The sequence below is a fragment of the Microcebus murinus genome, chromosome 11 (assembly GCF_040939455.1).
Source record: "Microcebus murinus isolate Inina chromosome 11, M.murinus_Inina_mat1.0, whole genome shotgun sequence".
NCBI lineage: Eukaryota > Metazoa > Chordata > Mammalia > Primates > Cheirogaleidae > Microcebus > Microcebus murinus.
The window spans coordinates 27,059,589-27,086,902 of NC_134114.1; the positions used below are offsets into that span (position 1 = coordinate 27,059,589).

Below are 27,314 nucleotides of genomic sequence, written 5' to 3' on the forward strand. Positions count from 1 at the left end.
AAAGGAAGACATGGGACTTTCTGGGGTGGACTTTTATCCAGCTAACTTGAATAAAAAAACAATCAAATATGCACACATTCTTCCAACTCTAACATTCTCTCAAATCTCACCAGAAGGTCAGCTCTCTGAACTCTCTAGGACTCTACCAATTCTATAGGAACACCACACAATTTATTGCAATATCAAAATAAAAAAAAAAGACTTTTTTATGTGCTTTGTTTGACAAATGGCCCAAACAATCACAAAAAAAAAAAAAAAAAGGAAAAGAGAGACTTGGCTAACTGGTACTGGGAGTCTTCTGAGGTCAGTGTGATCTGCTTGTGTGTGAGAAACAATAAAATGGCTTCTTTTTTAATGATTTACAGCATTATAGGAACTCATGGAACCAAAGGAAGACAATGTATAAAAGAGGGAAGAGAAGAGGCAATGATGAAAGGAAGCGATGAACAAAGAGGAGGAGAAGACGTAGGCTCCAAGCCAGCTGCCAAGCCAGAGGACTTGCTCTGCCCACAGTAGGATGCTTGAGTCCTGACTTTGCAGCAGGAAGCTCAGGTGCCCTGAGTAGCCCTCCTAATCCTCCCTTGCTCTCTCTATCTGCGCTTGTCTCACCAACAATAATGACAAAGCAATACAGTGGATGTCTTTCATCTGGGGAATAGGTGGAGCAAGGCGGGTCTTCCTCAGCTTTTCTGTTGTCAAAGACTAACGAGACCCGGGTGAAGGAAGAGAGGAGACGCCATTGTTCCCCCACAGTCTCTAGAAGCATTAGTGATGCGTCTCATTTTTCTTCGAGCCCCTCACACTTGATCTGGTCTTCTCTCTGAAGTCCTTTCGGCATCTCCTGCCCCACCCAGAGAGAGTAAGCACCCCAGTGGAAATCCCCTGAACAAACTAGCACATGCTGTACCAAAATATTGTGTCTTGGCTTTGTTCTCTCACATCTTCATAACTAAAGGAAAGAGATACAATCAAAATGATAGGCCACTTAAATGATAAACATGAGAACTTAAAGAGACATGACCCAATTACTCACCTATGCAGTGACAATCCGTGAGCAGTTTGTGAGATCTGTATTGGTGGATAGATGTAATTTGTGATTCCTCCTTGAACATTTGCTTAATTCATGGGAATGTATAATTATAGCTTTCTTAAAAAGATGTTCAGCTCAGTGCACAAAACATACCAATTTTTGTGAATCAGGCTTATAATTTTTTAACCAACCTTTCAAAACAAGATTAGAAATAGGACACAAAGCATTATCTGATGCACAAAATTGTCACTCTTTATTTGATTTGGAACACATCTTGAAATGCCAAAAGAAGGCCCCAATAAATGAAGAAGATAGAATAGGTCCCCTTCAGTTGGATTCTTGCTCTGAAATATCCCCTTACCTCGTAGTCCAGAGCATGGTACAATAACCAGTGCAGACTGTGTCTGCCACTGAGTCTGTCTCAAAACTGAAGAGGCATTTCCAGAAACTGGCCCCAGCTACCTTTTTCTCATTTTCTTATCATCAAACAACTGTGATGATGAAACAAACTAATATAATTCCTGCATCTTTCAAAGACTCTCCTAATTGCTTTACATCTTGGTGAATATTGTTCATCTCTGTTAATTTAGGCATTTCACAGGCCAGTAGGACCAATTCTACCCAGTGGCAAGGAATCCAACAGAAGTTCATAATTTACCATCCACTCAGTTTCTCTATACTCATCACATTTCAATCACAGTCTTGTGGCTTCTTTCCAAAAGAGAGCCACTGTGAATCAGGAGAGTGGTGCTCTATGGCCTAAATCAAGATTTCATTTGCAGACATAAGCAGACCTGTATTTTACAGGAGGCATTTCTGTCTATTGGTGATAGGGCAGCTCTCAACCTGTGCCTTTTAACACTGATAATGGCTCATTGAAAAAAATCCAACAATTATTAAGAAGTCAGCCAGGCTTAACAAACACCACCAGTTTAACCACGAGGCCACATTGAGAAGTATTTTGATTGGCATACAAGTTTAGGGGGAGTCTGAATTATCTATGTCATAGTCTCAGACGTCTGCCCCGTATACCTAGGTAGGAGTGTAGTTTGTATGTACTATATGTTCCTGAAAAATTGTGTGGTAACCAGATTTTCACAAATAAAATCCTGTTTGAAGTACACTAATAAAGTAACTATTTTATCCTTTAAACAAGAGGTCAGCAAACTGACATTACAAAAGGTCAGATGGAAAAGATTTTATGCTTCAAGCATCATACAAGCTCTGTCTCATCTACTCAACTCTACCACTGTAGCACAAAAGCAGCTTTAGATAATATTCAAATGGGTAATGCATTTGAATCTTAAAATGTGGATTTTAAGTGTTGATTGATACCTTTGCTCTTATTAAAAAGCAGTCATATAGACACTACAATTGTGCTTATTGGAAAATCTCCAATGTCAGGATATAAAGCTGGATTTATTTATAAAAACTTTATTTACAACAACAGGTAGTGATCCAAATTTGGTCCCTAGACCATAGTATTCCAACCTTTGCATTAAACAAATAATTCTTGAATGCCTACTATGATGGGTGAAGTATGAGTAAGTACAAGGGATACACAGAGAACAAAAGAGGGAAATTGCAGTTCTTGTGAAGGTTAGAAGGTTGGCAGTAAGCTATTTAAATTAAACCTACAATAAATTACTTCATAAAGCGCAGAATCTTTCTTTAAAGCAACACTTACCCCAAACAAACAATTGATTAGTTTTGTAAGTTTCAATTTTTGACTTGTGATTCTTTTAAAGTGGGCCCTAGCCTGAAATAGCTGGAGGCTAGATTTGAATCTAGCACCTTACTTTGAAGTAAGCACAGTAAGTTTGGAGCTGCAAGGAAAATCAGAAAGGCATAATAAAATAAAATACTCTTTCTCTTCATGTTCTCTACCTCTGCTTACAGCAGCGATAATTTTACTCAGACTTCCTGTTTCTGGAACTTGCCCACTTTTTTGCTGTGTTTATACTTCCCCCTGTCTGTGGTTAAATAAGTATAAAGCTGTAGATCTAAGACTCTCCCTCTCTCTCCGCCCCCCCATTCATTTCGTACACACAGGCTCACACGTCTCTTCTCTCTTCTCTTTCTCTCTCAGAATGACAATTCTAGGTACAGCTTTTGGTATGGTTTTTTATTTACTTCAAGTCGTTTCTGGAGAAAGTGGCTATGCACAGAATGGTGAGTCATTTCTTACTTTTCTTAAGGATTTTGGATGATCTCTAGCACACCTTCAGGTTACTCAGTTCTCTGACAGACCTGAGTCGGGCACCGGGTTGGATGGAGATTGAGCACTTACCACGTATTCGCCTTGTATGTTCTGACCCCAGGCCAGGAGGATGGGGACAGTACTGTGGGTGGCATATAAGGCCTCAGTGTTGTCCAGAAGGAAGGCATTGGACTCTCAAAATGTGGATCTTAAATGTCTGTTGATTCCTCTGCTCTCACAAAAGGAGCACCCATATGGACGCTACAGTTGTGCTTGTTGGAAAATCTCCAAGGAGATTTTACCTTGTGAGGAAATCAAGCTGGATTTTTTCTTTGGCTTTTTAAGAGGTTCCAAATGCATAAATTTTAGGATAAAATAATGTCCAGAAACAACAGCTTTGCCTGTGTTGACAAGTGCTATTTCCCCAGCACCAAAATGTGTCTAGAACAGAGTAGACATTCTATAAATATTTTTAAATGTCTTCAATGTACTTTAGTTTTGATAGATTCAAAACTAAAGAGTTTTGAGAGTCTTAGTAAATAACTGAGGGGAAAAAGTTCTCAGTGAGTTGTCTTGTTGAAATACACTTAACTGCCTTCCCATCAACAAATTTAACGTATATAAGAATTCTCCTTGAGATCCTTAAGATACTTAGTACCTAGGAGCAGATCTTGCCTACAAAGCAAATACATTGTCATTACAACAAAACTAGGCAAAAGTGTCCAGCAGCAGCAAGAACCACCTAGGAACTTAGGCCACCAATTTGTTCCTGCAAATGAAACCCTTTCACTTTAAGAGTTAGAAAGTATTTTCCTATAGACAATATCAAACACATCAGCTTGATGACTCAGCTTAGATATTTTGAGGCATGTAATTACTAAGGATGGAAATCCCTAGAATTTTCTCATTAAGGGAGTTGTCAGAGAGTTGACATTTTTCACAGTGTGACCATGTGAATCATTTTGTGGGGGATGATCATTATCCTGTGCTAAATGTTGGCTAAATGGGGGTTTATACAAAGATGCGTGGCAGGAAACACATAAATCTTGCTCTCTTCTGGTGTAATATATTCTCTCTGTTTCTCCCTGGTGATCATACTATTTTTAAAAGAAATAAGAATTCTAATTGAAAACTAGATTTTCACTTCAACTTTTTAAATTTCAGATTTTCCTCCCTAAGATCTGTAGCCACCTATCCACACAATCATATCAAAATACTTTACAGTTTGGGGTGTAAGGAATTTACCGTCAGCTGCTGCTTATTGAAAGATAAGTTAGTTCTCTTGATAACCACAAGTACAATCGAGAGAATAAAGAAATACTTATTTAAAAATCCAAACCATTTTAACCTGTTAATTAACTAACTCTATCCATTCAGTAGGAAACCACACTGCCTTGCCTATTATACATATTCCAATTTTTTTATCTATTTAAATTTTTATGAATAAAAATTTAAATAGATATCTATTTAAATATTAATAATATTAATTATTGAGCACTCAAAAAATAGTAGATTGACTCACTGTTCAAAAGCTCTATAATTTCAAAACCATAGTGATACCAACGCCTTCAATTGACATAGTACTCTTTTCAAAAAAAATCCCAATGTTTCATGTATGTTTTCAGAATTAGAATTCTCATTTTACCTTTTCTTTCTTATTTCTCAGAAATAATAGTCATAGCTAACCCTTGTTGAGTGCTTAGTGTGTTCTAAGCCAAATCTTCGTATATTTCCATTTAATGATTCTTCATGAGTTTATTTTTGAGAACACTAAATATCAGAAAGGTTGGGTACCTGGCAGAGTACCACAGCTACAAAGAAGAGTAACTGGGATTTAAACTCACATCTGTCCAGTTCTGACACTATAGGTCTTAACCACTGTATACACTACTTTTCCCTAAGAATTTTCAGCTTGTGCCATGTAGAACATTCTCTTTGTAAAATGCTACACAACTTTACAAGTAATTGAAGGGAATTTTTCCAGGTTACAAGGCAATTTTGCCCAATAACACCTGCTAAAGAGCCAATGAATTACTTCTTAAAACACAGCTCTTTTAAGTGCAGAAAAAAATTGTATAAATGGTGCTTTGTATATTACATGAGAGTATACAGTAGGCATGCTTTTCCAGACTTAATGGCTAAGGTTAATGGGAGTCCTTTGTTTTGCTGGTGCCCAGCATTTTCTAGAGCGTGTTGTTTCTGGTTTACCTGTATAGTGAAGAATTGTGGAGACAAAGCTGACCCACAGGATGTCTGAATCTGAATAGTAATGTATGCGCTGTGTACAGGATAGGCAGAAGGTCCAAAGAAGAGAAAAGGTCAAGACAATGAGAGGACTGCCATGGAAGGCAAGAGCTATTCCATTTAGAAGGTTGCCATCTCTTATGGAAGAGATCTAAGTCTACAAAATTAGGAATGAATGTGCTTTAAAATGCAAGACCTAAATGGTGGGCTGCCCCTCATTATTTCACACTGCCATCAGGAGCAGGGCCATACCCTACCAAAATTACATTAGGAGCCTTTGCTAGTGGCAGAACTGTGAGCTGGATGGATTCTGGGAATGGCCAGAAAGACAAATGCCCATGGCTGTGAACAGTGCCCACAGCTCTTATCTAATTGATTTGTTGCTTTGTCTAAATTGACCCATTGCTCAAGTGGTTAGTCCATTCACAATCAACTTCATTAACTTTCCCACAGAACTTCTAGGTTATTTAAGTAAAGAAAGCATTGTTTGGACAGCCCATGGCCTCTGGGGCACTCAATTGATATTCAATTTTAGTATATTCTGTATCTAATTTAAAGCCTTAGAAGCATCCAATTTCTAGTATTGATTAACCAAAACATTATACCTAGAATCAGTCATAAGCTCACACTCAACCACTCTGAGAATAGCTTGGTTACTATTTTCTCAGGTACTAGTTGGAGTATATTTGCTGACATATTTTTTCTGTCTCATTTTTCTATTAAATATTATTAATTATACATACAAAATATCCATTTAATCATATGCTCTACAACCTAGCTTAAGAAATTGAATACTATTTGTGACAAATTGTACTTTCCAAAGTGGTAGCAAAAATAATCTGATTCCATTGTTTTCTTCCAGAATCTAGCTAGTGCCTATAAGATACTGTATCTATAAAAGAAGAATCTAGAACAAAAGCAGTATGTGTAACATTCACAAGAAGGTCTACTAGATCTGAGTCAAGCGAGATCTAATTTTTTCTTATCCCATTTATCTCAGTCAATAGTATAAGACACGTTGCCTTAAATATAGTCACACAATGGAGATAATCAATGCTACTTTTAATTGGGATACCTTTTAGGCAAGAAAAAGCAATCCCTTAAAAACGTGAATATCTGACTATAAGACAGCTATAATCCTTCCTTTGGCAAAAAAATAATTCTTGGGAAGGAATAAATGAATATTAATAATACAATCAAAAATTAGATTAACTGTCATACAAATAATAGAAATAAAGTATCTCGTATTTGAAATATACAAACATTTCAATGTAAACAAGTGTAGCAGAAGAAATTCCAGTTTGAATAAACGAAAAAGTCTTTTCAGTGCCTCTTTCTAGTTCTCTAATGGATAAATATTTGGAGATTACTTATTAATTGTGATGCACTTTTTTTATGTTAGAAAACTCTGCATGCATTGTTTTAGGTTTTGGTTTTTGTTTGTTCATTTTGAAACCATTTTCTTGTCGTTGCCAGTGGGCTTTTCTTCTTTAGTTAAAATGTAATCACTCCTTTGTGTCTGCCACAATGTTCTGCCATTTTATTAATGTGATGCCAGACTTCAAAAATATGCATATATTTGCTTTATTAACAGCCTGCATGTTTGTTACTCCCTAGGAGACTTGGAAGATGCAGAACTGGATGACTACTACTCTTTCTCTTGCTATAGTCAGTTGGAAGTGAATAGGTCTCATCACTCACTGACCTGTACTTTTGACGACCCAGACATCAATAGCACCAATCTAGAACTGGAAATATGGTAAGTAATGGTGATTTCAAGGATATTTAGAAATCCTGTGTCTCTCTTTTCATGTGCTCTTTTCCATAGCTGCAAAGGAAAGAGTGTGTGGCCTAATTAACAAATGTTAAAATCTAATGAATTTACAAAAACCTCCTAAAACTCTTTGTCCTTCACCACGACTGAAGCAAAGCAACTCTCACGTTTATCTTTCATGTTCGGGGGCTACAGCCAAATGCTCCTATGGACCTTGGAGATTTAACATCTTTCCCTACTCCATAGTACTCCATAGCTACTCCATAGCTATGGACCTTAGAGATTTAACATCTTTCCCTACTTCATTGTACAATTTACATCCTGGTTTTCCTAGAATGCTCCTCACAAAAAAATTTGTTTGCCCAACATGGGATGATAACCTAGTGTCTTCAAGTTGCATTTGGGAGTGAAGTTGCCTGGTTTCTAATATCAATACCAATGTTTATGAGCTTTCTTTAAGTTGCAAGTTATGCAACTTATCTATGCCTCAGTTTCCCCACCTATAAAATGAGATAAGCTACATCATAGGAAGGGTATGATGATTAAATAGTTTAATAATGTGCAAAGCACTCAGAATAGTCATTCAGCGTATGATGAGTAATGCAGAAGAGACACTAAATCATAATTCTGTTAATATTGACCTCACTTCTACCCTCTTGACACAGTTGGACTTCAGATGATCCTCTCAATGTAATTTTCTAAAAATCTACAGGAATAAGTGGGCGCTTGGTTTCATTAGTCCTCAGAATAAAGGAAAAAAGTCTTTGGCTTGAAAGTTTAGTAAAGAGCTCAGGAAGATTTACCTTCTTCCTCTTTCACAAATCATCTCCTGTTGCCAAGAGTTGCTATCTCGGGTAACTTGAAAAAATACTCTAACTTGAAATTATGACTTGTGTCTGTCTCCAAATTCTTATTAGATGACCTAATTTTTAGTTAGTTTCCTAGTGAGGAAAGTAAGTCAAGATCCACAAGTAGCAAAAGAGGGCTTCCTAAATTCCATAGACACTGAGTCCAAGAGCCCTGCATTCCATTTTACATTAATTTACGAAGCTTCCAGAATCTATTCATAAGTGCTTCTTGCTACAGTCATTGGATAAATACGATTTTGGACTTGAATACTGTAGTATGTTCTCAGTCTGCCTTTGTTAGTTCACTTCTCTAACACACTTTCCAGAAATAAAATATGTCAAAAGAACAGGAGCCTACAATGTCCACTATCTAGGCTGCAACTGGACTACACTAAAGCAGCCAAACAACTCATTCAAACAATGCACTCATTATTATGGGCAAAACACCCTCCCACACAGAGGTTTGACTTTGGGTTCTCCAACCAGCTAGTGGTAGACAGCTGTGTTCATTGTGGTTTCTCTTGGCCAAGCTAAAGTTGACCTTTCTGTCCACTTTAATGTATCTCTTGATTTTCCTTGTCATATTTTAAACTGTCTGGAGCCTCCATTTGGGTTTTCCAATTGCATTCAGGTATTTGAGTTGGAAAGGGATTGTCAAAGGCACGCTTTCAGTGGAAAGCAGTAAATATGAACTCTGGTGGATTAAAGTATTTCTAGAAAGCAGCCATTTTCATCAGAGGTGTCTACAGCTTCAGGGGGAGATTCATGCATCTCAGGTTCAGAGAAGACAATGCATCTCAAATTAAATTCAGTTAAACAGGCCAGGCGCAGTGGCTCACGTCTGTAATCCTAACACTCTGGGAGGCCGAGGTGGGTGGATTGCTCGAGGTCAGGAGTTTGAAACCAGCCTGAGCAAGAGCAAGACCCCATCTCTACTATAAATACAAAGAAATTAATTGGCCAACTAATATATATATATAGAAAAAATTAGCCAGGCATGGTGGCACATGCCTGTAGTCCCAGCTGCTTGGGAGGCTAAGGCAGCAGGATTGCTTGAGCCCAGGAGTTTGAGGTTGCTGTGAGCTAGGCTGACGCCACGGCACTCACTTTAGCTTGGGCAACAAAGCGAGACTCTGTCTCAAAAAAAAAAAAAAATATTTTCAATTAAACAGAACACTCTGTTTGCTAGTTAGGTTGGGCTTCTTTTTCACTGTGAAACTAGCTCTATTGGTCTGTTTTTTCTGCTAATATAAATCTATAAAGAAGAAATTGAAATTTATTCAAAATGGTACATGCTGATGAAGTCATTACACAGGTGATAGACACTTGCTGCCATCTCTCAGCGGGCAATACATTTACCAACTGCCCCGGATCTGACCACCAGTGTCCCAGGCTTAGTAAGTAATTTAGTTGGTGTTCAATAAGCAGATCTCGGAGAGAGGTTTGCAATAACCAAACTGACAGATTTGAATTACCAGCATGCCAGACTATTTCACACTAACAAATGCAAATATCATAGAGATCCAAATATTCTTACTGGGCTCAGGACCTATAGGATTTGGCATCAGGGGAGGGGAGCAGAGAAGGCTAATAGGTTGCATATCAATATAAATTCACCTTGACTGGGAGGCCTGAAAATTTTTCATTCACCAAAGTTCTAGCCAGATTTCAGGTGCCTTGAGTGACAACAGAGAGACTCTGGAAACAGGTACCTGGGTTGGAATCCCAATAGCAACACTTAACTAACTCTGTGACCTGGGGGTCATTTGAACTCTCCGATCATAACCACTGCCTTGCACTGGGGTAGAAGGGATGAGTGTCTGGCATATGGTATGTGTCTGTAAATGATCCTTAGTCATCTCAGTATGGTTCAATTTTCATTAAAATATCATCAAAATGTTACTTGATATAGAAGCAAAACAAAGATAATATGTTTGTTGATTTTAAGTCTAGAGTTATTTGGTTCAGATCACAATGTGTTTAATTTTTTTTTAATTAGTTCCCAGCATTTAAAACTCTCAGTATCTCTTTTAAAAATCATATCTGATAATACTAGACCCGTACAGCAAAAAGTAGTAGGAACAGAATTCTGGCTGATTCTTACAGATGGAAAATTAAATCTCAGTTTTGGCCAGGCATAGTGACTCACGTCTGTAATCTCCCACTTTGGGAGGCCAAGGTGGGAGGGTTACTTGAGGCCAGGAGTTCAAGACCAGCCTGAGCAAGGACAAGACCTTCTCTCTACCAAAAATAGAAAAATTAGCCAGACATGCTGGTGTACACCTGTAGTCTCAGCTACTCAGGAGGCTGAGGAAGGAGGATCACTTGAGCCCAGGAGGAGTTTGAGGTTAGTGAGCTATGATGACACTACTGCACTTCAGCCTGAGTGACAAAATGAGACCCAGTCTCAAAAAAAATAAATTCTCAGTCTTGAAGTTAGGACTTCTTCTCTCATGTATATTACTTGCATAGACCCAACAAAAATTTTAATTTGAGGCCTTTCTTTTTAAGTGTTTGCATAGTTTTCATAATCTGCTCTCAGAAAGTAATTGTATTTCCTCTATTTCCACATTCTTGGGGGTACCACAATCACTCCCATGTGCTGCCTACAAATAACACTTCAAATATGTCATTTCTTGTTTTCAACAATTACCAACACCATCACAGGCTGCACCCTGATGATATACTAGGTTTAACCAGCATTATCTGTCAAGTATTGTTAATTTAGTCCTTTCTACAGTAAACCATACTAGCCCCTAAAATTGTTGAGTATTTTTGAACTAGATTCTGTCTTTCAGGGCCAACTGAGAAATGAAAGCAATAGTTGTGGGGTTTTTTTGTTTGGTTTGGTTTGGTTTGTATTTCCACAGAAATATTTGTTTGCACCAACAAGAGAAATTCTAGGTTTAGGAGGGTGGAGGTGAGGTTAAGAATCAGATTACATGGAACCAGGAGATTTGTGTGAGTGGCTCAGGGTTGAAGTCCCCTAAATGGGTCCCCTAGGCTCAAATTCACTAGCCTATGATATTACTTGGATATTTGCGGTGTTCTTTCTCCCCCCAGAACACTAAAATAGCTCTGTCCACTAGAAATACCTGGCAATTCACAAATGAATGAGCCATTTAGGTAATTTTAAGTTTTCTAGTAGCCACATTTTTAAAAAAAGAAATAGGTAAAATTAATTTTAATATTTTATTTAATCTAATCTATCCAAAATATTACCATTTCGACATGTAATCAATACAAATAAAAATATTAATGAGATATGTTACATTCTTTTTTTCATACTAAATCTTCAATATCTAACGCGTATCCTACACTAAGATAACATCTCAGCTTGGACTGCCCACATTTCAAGTGTTCAATAACTATATATGATGTGGTGACTATTGTGTTGGGTAGTGTGGCACTAGAACATTCCTAACCCTAACAATACATGGTTACAGCCAAGTAAGTTGTTTTAATTGACTTGGATTGAATTGGATTGCACTGAGTTGGACACTTAATGAGGGACACTAAGTTTCCTTCATTTGCCTGAAGCTAGGGGCAGTGGCACAAAATAAGGCTGAGTACTCTAGTCCACAGTATTTATCTTAGTCTTCCAGAGTGGGCCACAACCCACAGGGAGTAGCTCCTCAAGTTCAGATCCCTTAAACGGATTCCAAGTCTCACAGGATAGCCATGTGGTGATCCTTGATTGTCCATTGCTCATAAATCTCACTCTCCAAAAAGTGGGAATGAGCTGAGAAGACCATTTTAGATACTTTTTAAACTCCCAGCAGTACCAGGTTTAGCAACTATAATTAGATATTCCACACATGCTTTTCTTAGAAATACATTCTAAATTCAAGGATTGAACTAAAAGCCATTGTCCTTCTAGTTTCCCCACATCACATTTACCTAAAATTCAGAAATGAGACTCTGCCCCCAATGCTTCCCTTCTATTCTTAGTTATCAAATCATGACAATGTTGCCGTCTTCAGACCTTTCTACCTGGTGTTCATCCAAAGCTCGTTCCCTGATATCCATCTAGCTTACCTTAAAATTCGCTTTCTATTTTCACTTGGTTCCAAGTGGGAAAATCCATCTACCCCAACAATAGACACAACCCTCTAAAAACTCTGACACACACACACACACACACAAAATTCAAAGCCTGAGCAAACTGTATATCCCAAAAGACAGCAGTTAACAAAAGTTATATTTTGAGAGGACAATTTTAAGGAATGTCACACAAACATTCAACATACTGGCCAGTTAATTAACAAAATTTCTCGACCAATCTCTAGTATTCATGAATGCAGGAGCTTAACCTGTCACTCAAAGATCACAGTAGTCCAAAAGTGAAAGATTCTGTACCTAAAGCTGCGAGTTCTCCTCAGCTTTTAACCCCAGGGCCAGCTCACCTGAAGCCATGCGCAGACAAGTTCCTCTTTCTCTACGGAGTACCGGAACCATTCTAAAAAGGACTCGCTTGAGCACGGGCAGGAGAAGAGTATACACACATTCAATTCACTAAAGAAGACTCGACACACATTCTGGCTTGTAGACAGCAGAGGACCTTCCTGGAACACAGCCCTTGGAACTTAAACAAAAATATCTGGTTAATGGGAACAATTCTTTCATGTAAGCAAACTTACACAGAGGTACTTTTTTCTGCCAAGATTCTCACTTCCAATTTGATACAGTTATACCTCTTTTTAGAGCTATTTAGCTGAGTTGTAAAGAACACATAGGAAAAGCAAACTGGTAACAGTGGTTATCACAGGAGAGAGAAATTAGATTGAGGGTTGGGAAGGAAGGAAAACTGTAATTTTACTTTTATTCCACTTTGTTTAATTACTTCTACAACAAGAATGTATAACTGCATTATTCTTTAATTTTCATATTATTAATTGATTTACTTTCTTTTTTTGAGGACAGTTCATTTTGAGAGTAAAATTTACTAATGGGAAAATGTTCAAATTTTGAGTTTGGAAAAATGTCTATGACATATAGCTGACCCATCATTCAAGATATAGAGCATTTCTTTTGCCCTAAAAGGATGACTTATGTCCTCTTCCAGTCAACCTGTCTGCCCCAGGAGCAATCATAATTCTGAATTCTATTTAATATTACCCTTGGGTTTTACCAGTTTCTGATAGTTCTTCTAAATGGAATAATTCCGTTCATACTTTTCTGTCTGAATTCAACACAATGTTTGTCAGATTTAGCCATGTTGACGATGCACATTTTGTAATCCATCTTTTCAACTGCTGAGCAGTAATTCCACTGTATAAATATACCACAGATTTTTAATCCTTTCTCCTCATAATGGACTTTATGAAGTTTGGTCTTTATGAAGTGGTTTTTGAAGTTTGAGATGCTATTGATTTTTTAAGTTATTAACATTCTTTTACAAATCAGTATGTGAATATACATTTTCATTTCTCTGGGGAAAAAAAACCTCAGAATAGAATTGCTGTATCATAAGGTAGGAGCACAACTAACATCATAAGGAACAGTTTTCCAAAGCCATCATACTATACTATTAGCAATGTATGAGAGTCACACGTTGTTTCCAACACTTGAGTTTGGAATAGTATCTCATTGTGATTTTAATTTTCATTTATCAAATAACAAATGTTGAACACCTTTTCAAGTATTTGGCCATTTGAATATCTTTTTTGGGCAAGTATCTGTTGAAATCACAAAGTTATTTGTCCTTTTATTATTGATGGATAGTAGATCTTTATATGTTCCGGATACAATTACTTTGCCAGATATATGTATTGGAACTATTTTCTGTCAGTCTAAAGCTTGCCATTGCATTTTCTTATGGTTTATTTTAATAAGCAAGAGATTTTTTTCATTTTGATGAAGTCCTATATAACTTTTTTATTCATTTATGTTTAGTGCTTTTTGTGTTCTTGCTAAGATATCTTTGCCTACTCCCAAAGTTGGAAAGATATTTTCCTATGTTTTCTTCCAAATGTTTTATAGTTTTAGCCTTTATATTTGTGTCTTAATCTATGTATAATTGTTTGGGATTAGGGTGCATATTTTCCATACATTTATTCAGTTATCTCAGGGTAATTTGCTGAAAAGAGTTTCTATGCCTCCTTGGATCTATCGGGTGTCTGCATTTAAAATTAATTAGCCTCATACGTATGAGTCTATTTCTGAACTCTACTATTCTTTCTATGGATCAATTTATCTATCCTTATGACAGTATGAAATGGTTCTGATTATCATAGCTCTATAGTGAGTTTGAAACCAATGCTCTGAGTCCTCCATATTTGTACTACTTCAATCAACATTACTTTGGCTATTTCTGGTTTCTTATACTTCCACAATAATTTTAGAATCAGCTTATCAATTTGTTAAAATGCTACTGAGATTTTGATTAATATTATATAGGCCAACTTGGGGAAAATTTCATGTTATCAATATTGAATTTGCTAATCCCTGATCAGAGCTCTCCATTTATGAATATTTAGACTTCCTTTAATATCTTCCAGCAGTGTTTTGTAATTTCCAGTGCAAAGACCTTGAACATCTTTAATTAATTTTATTTCTAAATATATCACATTTCTATTGCTATCATAAATGAAACTATAATTTTTAAATTTTATTTTCCAATAGTTTGATGCTAGCTTATAGAAATACAACTGACTTTTGTGTAATGGCCTTGATGAATTCACTCTATTAGTTTCTGTAGTTGTATCTGAGATTCTTTATAATTTTCTGTGTGAACAAACATGTCTTCTGCAAATAAAGGAAGTATTTTTCTTCCTTTCCAATCTGTATGTCTTTTATTTGTTTCTCTTGTCTTATGCATTGGCAGAATCTCCTGTACCCTGTTTAATAGAAATAGAGAAAATGGATATTTCTTTCTTTTCCTGATCTTAGACAAATAACTAATGTTCACAATTTCACCATTAACTATGATATTGACAGTAGGCTTTTTGTAAATGTTCTTTATCTGATTGAAGGAGTGCCCTGCTCTTTTTAATCTACTGAGAGTTTTTAATCATGAATGGACATTGAATTTTGTCAGATGCTGCATCAATTGAAGATGATAAGATTATTAATATCTTTTATTCTGTTTATGTGACAAATTATGTTAATTGATCTTTAAATGTTTAACCTACTTTGGTTTCCTGGGATACACCCTACTTTGTCATAATGCATTAAAATCAATGTGTTAATATTTTCCTGAGGAATTTTGCATATACATTCTGGAGGGATAATGTCTGCAAATTTCTTTTCTGTAATAATTTTGCCAGGTTTTATTACCAGAGTTAAGCTAGTTTCAAAAAATAGATTGGGAAGGGTCCATTCCTCTTCTATTTTCTCAGAGAAGTTGTGTAAGATTGGCACTATTTTTTCTTATACATTTAATTGAATTCACCAGCATATAACCATCAGGCATAGATTTTTCTTAATGAAGAAGTTTATTGATAATAAGTTTAATTTCTTTGAAAGAAAACTATTGATATATTAGTGCTTATAAACACTAATTTGTGTTTATAAACTTTTTTCATTACATCTAAGCCAATGCATGCATTAGAATATGTTTTTTAATTTCTTTATTATACTTTATTATATCTGCATGTTCTATAGTGCTTTCCCCTCTCACATTGCAGATGTTGGTAGTTTACATCTTGCTTTCTCTTCTTGACCAGTCCTCTTAGTGTTTATCAGCAAAAGTTACCTATGAAAATTCCTTCTGTATATGTGATGTTATGTATGTAATTCTTACTATTTTATCATTTCCTTTAGCCCTTTTTTAATCAATGCTTCTCTACAGCCCTTATTTCTCCCATTTATTCCTATAAAACATAAAAACAGCAATTACCTTTTTATCTAAGCAAAGTATTTGTTTTTCAATGATCAATCATAAAAAGTAAGAGTTTTTTTAAAAAATAATCTTCATGAACATACTTTAACTATTTCAGGTTCAATTGTATCTAATGCCTGAGTAAATTATCACTGAGTATAATGTCAGCAAAAAGCCACATTATTTTAATTCATTCTTTCTCTCTAACATGCACCCACCCACCCACATACCTATGGACAGAATTGCAGCCATGCAACTGAAATGCACATATGGTACTTTTCCATTGTATAAAAAAACTCCTGCTTGAATCAAGACATATTCCCTGTTTTGTTTTACAGTGGGGCCCTTTTGGAGATAAACTGCCTGAATTTTACTAAGCTTCAAGAGGTATATTACATCAAGACAAAGAAATTCTTACTGATTGGCGACAGCGAAATATGTGTGAAGCTTGGAGAAAAGAGTATAACTTGCAAAAAAATGAACATAGTCAAGATAGGTGAGAAGTTGTATATAAGGATATGAGATATGACTGTCATTTTCTGGATATCTGAAGACACAGTTTCTGGACTTTCTGTATGTTAAAAGTAGATACATGGTGGAAACAATTAGCAATTGATGATGGCAAATTTTCTAATGCACTTTTTAAAAAATGAAAAATTTGAACCTTATACTACTAATTCCTGCTACAAAAGAATTATAAGTATTTTCGAACACAGCTATGAAAGAGAGTGTGTGACACCTAAGATTGAGGGAAGAGCAAATCTACATGATGCTTCTAACTGGAACTGGACCTCCTGTCATCCATGCACACGTGCCCTTTCCTTCCTCACGGGGCCTTCTCCTGAATTCCCTATAATCCTCTGTCCATATCCCCACCAGACTCTGAGTGTGTTTGCCTAACTTGCTATGTTACTTTAAAAAGTAAATATGCCTTTTGTATTAGTCAGAGTGCTCCAGAGGAAAGAAAACCAATAGGAGATAGACAGATAGCTAGATTGATTGGTAGAAGAGAGAAATTTCTGTTAAGGAATTGGTTTGTGTGTATGTGGGGGCTGGCAATTCCAAAATCCGTAGAGCAAGGCAGAAGGCTAGAAATTCAGGTAAGAGCGTGGTCTTGAGTCCAAATTCTGCAAGGCAGGAAACTAAAGTTGATTTTCTTTTTTTTTTTTTTTTTTTTTTTTTTTTGAGACAGAGTCTCACTCTGTTGCCTGGGCTAGAGTGCCATGGCCTCAGCCTAGCTCACAGCAATATCAAACTCCTGGGCTCAAGCAATCCTCCTGCCCCAGCCTCCCAAGTAGCTGGGACCACAGGCATGTGCCACCATGCCTGGCTAATTTTTTCTATATATTTTTAGTTGGCCAATTCATTTCTCTCTAATTCTAGCAGAGACGGGGTTTCGCACTTGATCAGGCTGGTTTCGAACTCCTGACACTGAGGGATCCTCCCATCTCAGCCTCCCAGAGTGCCAGGATCACAGGCATGAGCCACCACGCCTGACCCAGGCATTCTTTAAACCACCTCCAGATGATTCTGATGTACATCAGAAATACTGCTACCTAGGCTGGGCGTGGTGGCTCACGCCTTCAATCCTAGCACTCTGGGAGGCTGAGATGGGAGGATTGCTTGAGCTCAGGAGTCCGAGACCAGTCTGAGCCAAGAGCGAACCCCATCTCTATTAAAAATAGAAAACTTGGCCAGGCGCGGTGGCTCACGCCTGTAATCCTAGCACTCTGGGAGGCTGAGGCGGGCAGATTGCTCAAGGTCAGGAGTTCGAAACCAGCCTGAGCAAGAGCCAGACCCCGTCTCTACTACAAATAGAAAGAAATTAACTGGCCAACTAATATATATATATATAAAATTAGCCAGGCATGGTGGCGCATGCCCGCAGTCCCAGCTACTCGGGAGGCTGAGGCAGTAGGATCGCTTGAGCCCAGGAGTCCGAGGTTGCTGTGAGCTAGGCTGACGCCACGTCACTCACTCCAGCCTGCGCAACAAGCGAGACTCTGTCTCAAAAAAAAAAAAAAAAAAAAATAGAAAACTTAGCCAGGTGCCCTGGTGTGTGCCTGTAGTCTCAGCTACTCGAGAGGCTGAGGCAGGAGGGTGTCTTGAGCCCAGGAGTTTGAGGTTGCTGTGAGCCAGGCCGACGCCACAGCACTCTCTAAAGTTGATTTTCTATATTGCATTCTTGAGATACACTTGCTGCTTCTTCAAGGAACCTCAGATTTTGCTCTTTCTACTGATTGGCTGATACCAATTCCATTATGAAATATAATTTGCTTGATTCAAAATCTACTGATTTAAATTTTAATCATTCTAAATAAAATACTTTTAGACAGGTATTTGACCAAACAACTGGGCACCATAGCCTAACCTAATTGACATAAAATTAACTGTCACAGATTCCTAAGAGACTTACTCTTAGGAAGTGAAACATGGCCAAATCTGATTTGGCCAATATGAGCATACATCACCTTTTAACAATGTTGCTTGAGGAATGAGCACCTTTTCCTAATTTTCTCAAAGACATCATTGGGCTAGAGGCAGACCTGTCCAGAGAGTGTGTGGACAATCCAGTGTGAGATTACAGGTATAGAAACAAAAGCTAAATGAAGAGTGAGCCTCAGAATCAGGCAGAATTGGATTTAAATTCTGTTAAACCATGTTATAGAGACCCCAACATACATTAATTAACTTCTCTGAGACAAAGTTTCATCAGTATAGTGATAAGTAGCTCTGTTGTCTGATAAGTGATAAGTTGTTTGAAGGCAGTATAAGCAAAATACTCAGCACTTAGTAGGTGTGTTCTTCCCTCAATTCCTCCATTATTGGGAGATGGCACAGGGCAGGGCTTCTGTGTCAGAAAGCTGTGTTGAGAATGGAGTGAAGGATAGAAAGGGCCCGGCATTTGTTCGAGGGTGGCCGGGGTTCTCTGTCGGGCTATTCCTGTCCACCCACCACCTTGCCTCCTGCTTCCCTGTAGGGCAGCTTCCCTTTTGGTGGCCCATGTTAGAGTGAAAAAGGATAAACTTCCCTTTTTACAAGATATCTGAGGGTTCAGGAGTCACTTCTTGTTCAGTAAATCCAGGGCAAGGCAGGAGAAACTTAGGCAGTCACCACAATGGACAAGTGACTGCAATAACTGGGCCAAACTCTGTCACCAAGGTTTCATTTTATTGGGCTGGTAAGTCAGTCTGAAGTCCAGCTCAGATTGCCTAGAATGCAGCTCAGACTACTGAGTAAAAGTCTAATGAGCACACACCCTTTCATTGACGACGGGGGCGGACACCAGTCACATAAACAGAGTAGGGGCCCAAGCCCCAGACAACTAACTACCCAGGCTGTGGTCAACAAGCAGCCAAGGGGCCAGGACAGGGACATCTCAGCACTTGTGTTGGGAAATCAGTACCTTTCTCAGGGTTTGCTTTGCCCGAAATAATACCTGCCTCCCCCCAGCACCACAGCGTGTGTGGCACATGGGATTCTAACGGCAACTTTGCCAGGCAGGTAGGCAGGCAGAAGGAAGAGGCCCAAGATCAGTCCAGAGGTGACACAGCTGAGGCTGGCAGAGGGGACCCCCTGAGGCCACTCCAGAAGTTCCGAGCCAGGGGCAGGATGCAGACCTTCCAGGTCTAAGTAGCTGACACAAGGTGTGAGGACTCCAGCATAGAACCCTATTTTACTGGAAGAAGGAAGACTCAAAGTTGAAATGCTCCTGCTTTGGAGCTAGTTAGTAACAAAGTTCCCCAGTATGCAAAAGGCAAAGAGTATGAGTTTTAATGTAAAATGAACACTGGCTGCTGTAACAAATAAGCCCCCAAACATGATGTCTCAAACACCATGAGCTTATTTCGCACTCACATCAGAGCCCAAATCGGTGTTGCTAAGCTGTGAGTGGTGCTCCTCCAATCAGTGCTCAGGGCCCCTTCCATCCTGTGGCTCCACCGTCTTCAACGCAAGACTCCAAGTGGTGGGAGGGGACCGAGCACAGGAGTCACACCTGGGAGTGCCTCTGGCCTGGAGTGGGAGTACGTGACTTCCACTCATATCACCCATGAGGCCACCCCCAGCTGCAAGGGAGGCTGGGAAACAGGGTCTGCATTTGCACCCAGGAAGAAGATATGGCTTTCTAAAGAGTTAGCCAGTTACAGATGCAGAAAAGATGGGAGTGATTTCCAGAGGAGATGGAGTTTAAATATTATTATTTAAAATAATATTTTAAATATTATTTCCTCGACTGCCCTTTATACAGATGTCATTTGTTTTCCTTTCCCAGTTAAACCGGAGGCTCCTTTTAACATAAGTGTCGTCTATCGTGAGGGAGCAAATGACTTTGTGGTGACATTTAATACATCACACTTGCAAAAGAAGTATGTAAAAAATTTAATGCACGATGTGGCCTACCGCCAGGAAAAGGTTGAAAACAACTGGATGGTATGTAGATCAACCACATTTATAAAATGAAAATGTCTTAATGTTACAAGTGTTACTGTCCTAGACCTGCGTTTACACTGGGAGGGCCTAAAACAATTTTGCTTTCAAAATGTACCTTCTACTGAAAGAAGCTCCCAACATTGTATAGGCTTCAGGCCCCACAAAACCCTGGATCTTCCCTGGAGCATTCTGTTCTAGCTCTGATTTTTCTATTTTTCTTGCGCTAAGTTTTATCTTTAGGATATTTCTAAGCAAGTTAGTTGGATAACAATATAGATCGAGACCAAATTGATCCTGTTTATTTGGGGCCTCAAAAAGTGTCATGTCTTATACCACTTTCATAGGCAAATCAGGCAAAAAATATCCCTTGGTTTGATCACCAAGTCATAGCCACAGTTTGGTCTATGGGGCTTGTGGGAACAGTATGAGGCAAAGAGGAGAGGTGGAATGTTTGCCTTTGCTTTGTTTTAATTTTAAAGCCCGAGGTCTTAGTTCTTGAAGTAACAATTTAATTTTTACCTGTTATAATCTAGAGGGTTATTTAGACTATTTATTCATGATTCCTTGAGGTTGGAATGATCTGGAAGTCCCTGGAATTTGTTTTGGGGAGGTGGTAGGAGAATGGTAGAGTATCACAGGTTATCAGATTCCTAGTATAACTTCTGTTCTTTCTGCACCACAGGGACAGAAAATAGATAATGGTTTCTCTTTCTCAAGGCTAGCAGAGTGCCTACTTATTTCTACTGTCCTGTTTTCTCAGGCCAAGGTCATCCTTGTCTGTGTGCAGCATGCTGCACTGTGCTACTTGTTTAAAGGGAATGCCTGCCCCAAACCACCTGCTCTCTCATTCTACCCAAGTGCCCCGCCCCCTACACATGCACTAACTGGATGACCTTGATCCTGCCCTCTTTCATTATTCATCTGAAAATCACACCAACAGAAAAGCAACTCTAGTGGATAAAGGAGGAATTTTGAATAAATAGTGCCAGAACAATCAGTTAACTATTTGGGAAAAAAATTTAGTTAAATGCCTGATATTCTCCCTATAACAACAAAATAACAGATGATTTAAGGAGATTATATAAAGCGAAACTCTAAACAAGCTAAAAAGAATATAGGCAAATGTTTATATAATCTTGACATGAAAAAGAACATTCTAAGCATAAAAGCAGTAGAAGAAAGTGAAGGATAGATAAATGTGACCACATAAAAAGTAGAAGCTTATACATGTCAACACAATGATCAAAATTGTAAGACATATTGAAAAGTAGGATTAAATTACCACATATGCAGCTGACAGATGGTTAATATCTTTAATATATAAAGAGCTCTTATAAATCATTTAAAAAGACAAATATCACAATAGAAAAATGAACAAAGAATTTAGAGAAGTCTCAAAATTAAGAAATATATACATTCCATAAGTATAAGCAAATTTATTACTGAATAAATACAAATATAAATAAAAATGGACTACTTTTTACCTATCAAATTGATAGAGCTTTATTTTTCTTAAGAATAATACACAGTATCAGGGAGACTGTTGTCCACATTCCCAATGTGGAAGGGTATCTTTCTGGAGGGAATTGATTCCTGCTCACTAACCTAAACTTTCATCTCCCCTTGGCACGTGAAAAGGGAGAGGGGAAAAAAAAAGAAGATATTGAAGTGTAGAAAGAAAGGTGGAGCCTGGGAGTGATTTACATCCTCCCAAAGTGGGAGAGCCTAACTCATCCGAATAAACACCCGGCATTTCACGCTCCTCCTTGGCCACTCACAGCATCATTTATGAGCTCACAGCCTCTGCCCCTAATTCTGCTGCTGACTCCTCCACATAGTAAAAGTCCTATTCTAATAAGTATGAGAGAACCTGAAGACAGTGCATATGTGACTAAAGGAGTTCCACTTGAAATGGCTTGGGAGATCTAAGAAGCACCTCTTTTTCCATCCTGAAAATACCATGGCGCTTTTTACCCTTCAGCACGTGAATCTGTCCAGCACAAAGCTGACACTCCTGCAGAGAAAGCTACAAGATGATGCCATGTATGAGATTAAAGTCCGATCCATCCCTTATTCCTCCGACTATTTTGAAGGCTTCTGGAGTGAATGGAGCCCAAGTTACCACTTCAGAACTCCGGAGACCAAGCGTGCAGGTGAGGAGCGGCAAAGTCTTTGTTCCAGTAGAGTGCTTCGTATGTCAAAGTCAACGTGTGAGAGTTGGGACCCCCTTCCCCAGGGCATTCCTACCCTTTCTTTGTAGAATGATCTGCCTGCTGTTTTGCCCCTTTTATGAACAACAAGGAAGCAGGGGCTGGGGGTCCTTTTTCTAATAACTGGTGCAGGCTGTCTGGAGCTACTGTCCTGGGCATTCCTAGGAACTGCTAATAATTCTGAACAAAGTCCCCACCTGCCACCTCCAGCTAACCATGTAGCCTAGAATCCTAATGGCTGGTATCTCTGTGACCCCGCTAGGGAACACGTTTGTTGATGGTGGGTATGGCTGTCCTGTGTCTCCTTTTCCAAAATGATGAAGATGCCCTTGGGGTCTAGGAGCTGAGACTGGCCAGAAAAGCCAGAGAACATGGCACAGGCAGTCCCCTAGGGACCCAAAACACTCACATTTACTTTTCCTTTGGGGGAGGCAGTCGAGGGAACTATTCTACTATATCAGCTTCCCAACCTCATCCTGGAACTTGCTGTGACTAAGGGGTGAACATCTAGCTCATTGCCCCCTGCTCTGGTCTGGCTTCATTCCTTTGGTGGAAAGTCAAGAAGAGAAAGGAGTGGTGGCACCTTTGACGCTAGATAACTTTACACTTCAGGTGGCAGATGTTCTGGGCCCGGTCACCCAAGTTGGTGCCACTTATGCCAAAATTTCCTGATAAAGCTGGCACATCATCCTGGTTACTGAACAGCAACTTTCAAGAAAATATAAATTGGTCCCCATTACTAAATAAACTCAAAGTGTCCTGAAAGTCTATCCCAGGGCATGCTTACTAAATGCTAACTATCCTCTATCCTTGTATTCCAGAAGAGACGGATCCTGTGTTACTAACCATCAGTATTTCTAGTTTCTTCTCTGTGGCTGTCTTGGTCATCTTGGCCTGTGTATTATGGAAAAGAAGGTGACTTTCTTCAACTATTTGTGAAGATGATTGTGTGGGATCCCAGACACAAGAGCTTGAGCCCCATTTATTGATGAGAAGGCTACAAAGAGGAATACGGCATTTTAGGAATTGTAGTGGCCAATATCACTTTCTATCCTTAGGTACCAGGGAATTTCCACAGTTGATTTTATAAGAGGCAAAAATATATAAACTGGACATAAGGCAAACCTTTTCCCAAAGGAGGAATTCTTTAAGGCAGTGTTTCCCAAGCTTTGCCTCCAAAGTCTTCTGAAGGGTGTAGAAGGCATCACCCATGGCAAATGTAGAATGTACTTGAAATCTTGACTTTCAGCACACAAATTCATAGGAGCTTTGTATTCTACCCCATGATAGGACCATGCTTGTTTCACCATACAAATGATGTTTTAAACATGCATCAGTTATTTAATATTCTAGGAAGATGTCTTCAGCACAGGGCTACATAACTCCAGGATTACAAACACCCTAATTTGTAAAGTACTACCTTAAAAGTACTAAGCAATTTCCCTGGGCAACTTAGAAAATATCCTCTACATCCACCAAAATTAGAACAAAAGAGTTGCTGCCAGTACAGTGAAGGAATAAGACCACAACACCTACAATGGGAGCAAATGACTCAGTTCCATAGTGCCACAAAACACACACACACACACACACACACACACACACACACACACAAAAGAAAATACCTCATTGCAAGCCTTCTTCTCTCTAGGGGTCTTCCCCAGAGGTGTGTTGTTGTCATGTCTTATTCACAGAGTAGATTAATGGCAGTGATAGCTGGTACAACCCTCCTTGGATTAATAGAGCACTGAGGCCCAGGGAAAGCAAGTCACTTGACCATGGCAACCACTCAACCCACCTAGTTGGGGCATAGCCCAGACTAGAAGTCTGCTCCTCTGATTCCTGGCTCAGAATAAATGGAAAGTCTCACTGTGCCTATGTCCTGTGCCATTTATTTCATCTACTGATGTCCTCTGATTTCAGGATTAAGCCTATTGTATGGCCCAGTCTCCCGGATCATAAAAAGACTCTTGAACAACTGTGTAAGAAACCAAGAAAGGTAAGTGTTTTTTGGTACTTACAAAAGCACTAGTTAGCAGCATCCAGTAACCAAGAATGATATTCCAGGACAAGGAACATGGAACCTCAACTTTTGGTCTTTTATGTGTCCCGTAACTAGCATCCATCATAAGATGCTAGCTGCACTAGGGAACTAAAATGAAATACAAGTCTCAGAACTTCTAGACTTCCCAGGGCTGGAGGGCACAGCCAGTGGACACTTTAGACCCTGAAGTGTCTCAGCACCTCCAGAAGCAAAGAGTCAGCTGAGGAACATGTGGGCAATTCTCTTAAATTCTCTGTCAGAAGGTTCTCTAGACCTTTTCCTAAACTGAACATCTGGTGATACACCTCTCTCTGGTGCCATCTTAATGCCTTCTCTCTTTTTCTGTGCAGAATTTGAATGTGAGTTTCAATCCTGAAAGTTTCTTGGACTGTCAGATTCATAAGGTGGATGGCATTCAATCTCAAGATGAAATGGAAGGCTTTCTGCAAGAAGCTTTTCCTCCACAACCAGAGGAGTCTGAGAAGCAGAGGCTTGGAGGGGGTGTGCAGGACCCCAATGGGTCACCTGAGCATACAGTCATCACCCCAGAAACTTTCAGAAGAGAGTCACCCCTAGAGTGCCTGGCTGGGAATGGCAGTGCATGTGATGCCACTATACTCCCCTGCCCCAGGTCCCCAGAGAGTGACGAGAATGGGCCTCATGTGTACCAGGGCCTATTGCTTAACCCAGGGACTACGAACAACATCCCACCCCCTCCGTTTCCTCTCCAGTCGGGAATCCTGACATTGAACCCTATTGCTCAGGGACAACCCATCCTCACCTCCCTGGGACCAAGTCCAGAAGAAGCCTATGTTACCATGTCCAGCTTCTACCAAAACCAGTAAATTGTGAGACACCAAGAATGAACCCACTGTGACCAACAAAAGTGACTGAGAGAACTCTAGACCTCTCACTCTCCCTACCAGCACAAAGAAGAGAAAATTGACAAAACCCCACTGCATAGTCTATAGGACTCCGAAACATGGCTTTGACCACTCTTCCCTGGTTCAGTGACCCTCGACATTCTGCTTCTACTATGTTGATTTGGTCACTGGGTTTCAGGTGACCTGGTGATTCAATTATTTAAAAAAAAAGGAAAGAATGAAAGAAAGAATGAAGAAAATAATGGAAGTGTGAGGAAGGCAAGAAGAAAGCAAGGGAAGGAAGAAGGAAAGGAGAATAAGAATGATGGGTCCCTTGTTAGGACATCTATCCAATGCCATGCAAGTGCTCTACACACCTTGTCTCATTTCATCCTCACCATAATCCTAGGAGATGGGTGCAATTATTATTATTATTCTCTCTTAATAGATAATTAAATTAAGAATCAAGAGGTTAAGTAACTTGTCCAAGTCATTCACTCAGTGGAGGATGGAGCCAAGATCTGACGGCTGAGAGTCCAGCAGCAGTTCCCTGAGCCAAGAACCTTTCTCTTCACTAGGGACTGTCTCATTCCTGAGTGTCAAGCCTCAGTAATACAGGGTGACCATATAGCTTATCATGTAAGCCAATTTGTAATACCAAGGCCAGCCATATCAAAAGAAGGTGAAGAAGGCAAGAAAAAAACTCAAAACCCATTCAATTTCATTTTTCTGAAAACAAGCTCAAGAGGAAAGGAATTAGAAGCCCAGAATTTTTCTTGCTAGTTATCAAGACCACAGTCTTTTTCCTGCCACCACCTAACTACATCTATGCACGATTCCCAGAAGAACTTGTCACTGATCCTAAACGCTGGCACATTTGACCAATGAGTGGGGAATAATCCCTTCCATGTGTATAGACACTGCCCCAACCAATGTATCCCCAAATTTTCCTGAGTTCTATAGCCTTGGATGTTACCATAAACTTCAGGGATAAGGAATTATGAGCACATGAAATGAGTGAACCAACTGTGGCTATGTTACAGAAGATACAGAGAAGAGACATATGATTAACATTTGACATTTGTCTTCTTACCTTTCTGGGTCTAGATGAATTTCAAACCCAGTCAAGGCATCTGAGCAATGTCAGCTCAGGGACGTGCAGCTAACCCCTCTCCCACAGGCCCCAGACCCTGGCGGTTCACAGAACAGCACAGGGCAGAAGCAGCACAGGGAAGCAAGAAGGACTGAACTTAGGTTCTCCAGGGTTTTGCTTGGGGTTTGATGTTGCTGTCTTTATGTTTCAAATTTTCTTCTTTGTTCTGTTTTTACTTTGTTTAGGGGTACTAAACATTTTCAATATTTTAATTTTCATGTTTGTTTTGTTTTGTGCTGTCTGTGAATGGGGTTTTAAGTTGTGAACTAACGGACCTTGTCTGTTGGCTTAAAGGACTAGGAGCAATCAGACCATGTTATTCTTCATGTGAATGGTTTATTTTCCAAAGCGCTTTCCTCTGCATTAGTAGTAATAAGTACAATACCGTAGTCCCTTTGGTTTGCTTAGTGCTTTTGTGATTTTCGAAGCACTTCCATAGCATTCTCTTCCATCTCGTTTTCGAGCATTTATGAAAAGCCTGCTATGGGCCAACCATAGTGTTAGGCACAGCAGATCTAAAGACAAATAAGGATGGCATGCTGCCTCATAAAGTGCAAAATCTAACAAAAGTGGCAGCTTTATAAACAAAGAATTATTATAATGTAAAATGCTATAACAGAAGTATATTGAAAGTATCCTGTTGGAGATAAGGACAATGCCACAAAAATGACATAAATTCGCATGGAGGAAAAGTA

At 39.0% G+C, this 27,314-nt stretch overlaps 1 protein-coding gene across 2 annotated transcripts; it reads left to right on the forward strand.

Moving 5' to 3' along the window:
* The first annotated feature begins 3,018 nt into the window (after positions 1-3,018).
* Positions 3,019-25,777, forward strand: IL7R (interleukin 7 receptor). 2 transcript variants are annotated; one of them, XM_012736424.3, is made up of 8 exons: positions 3,022-3,202; positions 7,092-7,233; positions 16,257-16,414; positions 20,192-20,349; positions 22,331-22,502; positions 23,381-23,474; positions 24,483-24,558; positions 24,954-25,777. In XM_012736424.3, the coding sequence occupies exons 1-8, from the start codon at positions 3,121-3,123 to the stop codon at positions 25,446-25,448; spliced, it is 1,377 nt and encodes a 458-aa protein (XP_012591878.2). In that variant the 5' UTR covers positions 3,022-3,120; the 3' UTR covers positions 25,449-25,777. The 2 variants fall into 2 exon arrangements, with proteins under 2 accessions (XP_075864083.1, XP_012591878.2); XM_076007968.1 differs by lacking the exons at positions 23,381-23,474; positions 24,954-25,777 and having other exon boundaries at positions 3,019-3,202; positions 24,483-24,562.
* The last annotated feature ends 1,537 nt before the right edge of the window (positions 25,778-27,314 follow it).

Bases quoted from the DNA above. Each gene is read 5' to 3' on its own strand.
- IL7R (XM_012736424.3), top strand. From the start codon at position 3,121: ATGACAATTCTAGGTACAGCTTTTGGTATGGTTTTTTATTTACTTCAA. The intron at 16,415-20,191 runs GTGAGAAGTTGT...TTCCTTTCCCAG, and splicing joins AATGAACATAGTCAAGATAG to TTAAACCGGAGGCTCCTTTT. The intron at 22,503-23,380 runs GTGAGGAGCGGC...CTTGTATTCCAG, and splicing joins TCCGGAGACCAAGCGTGCAG to AAGAGACGGATCCTGTGTTA.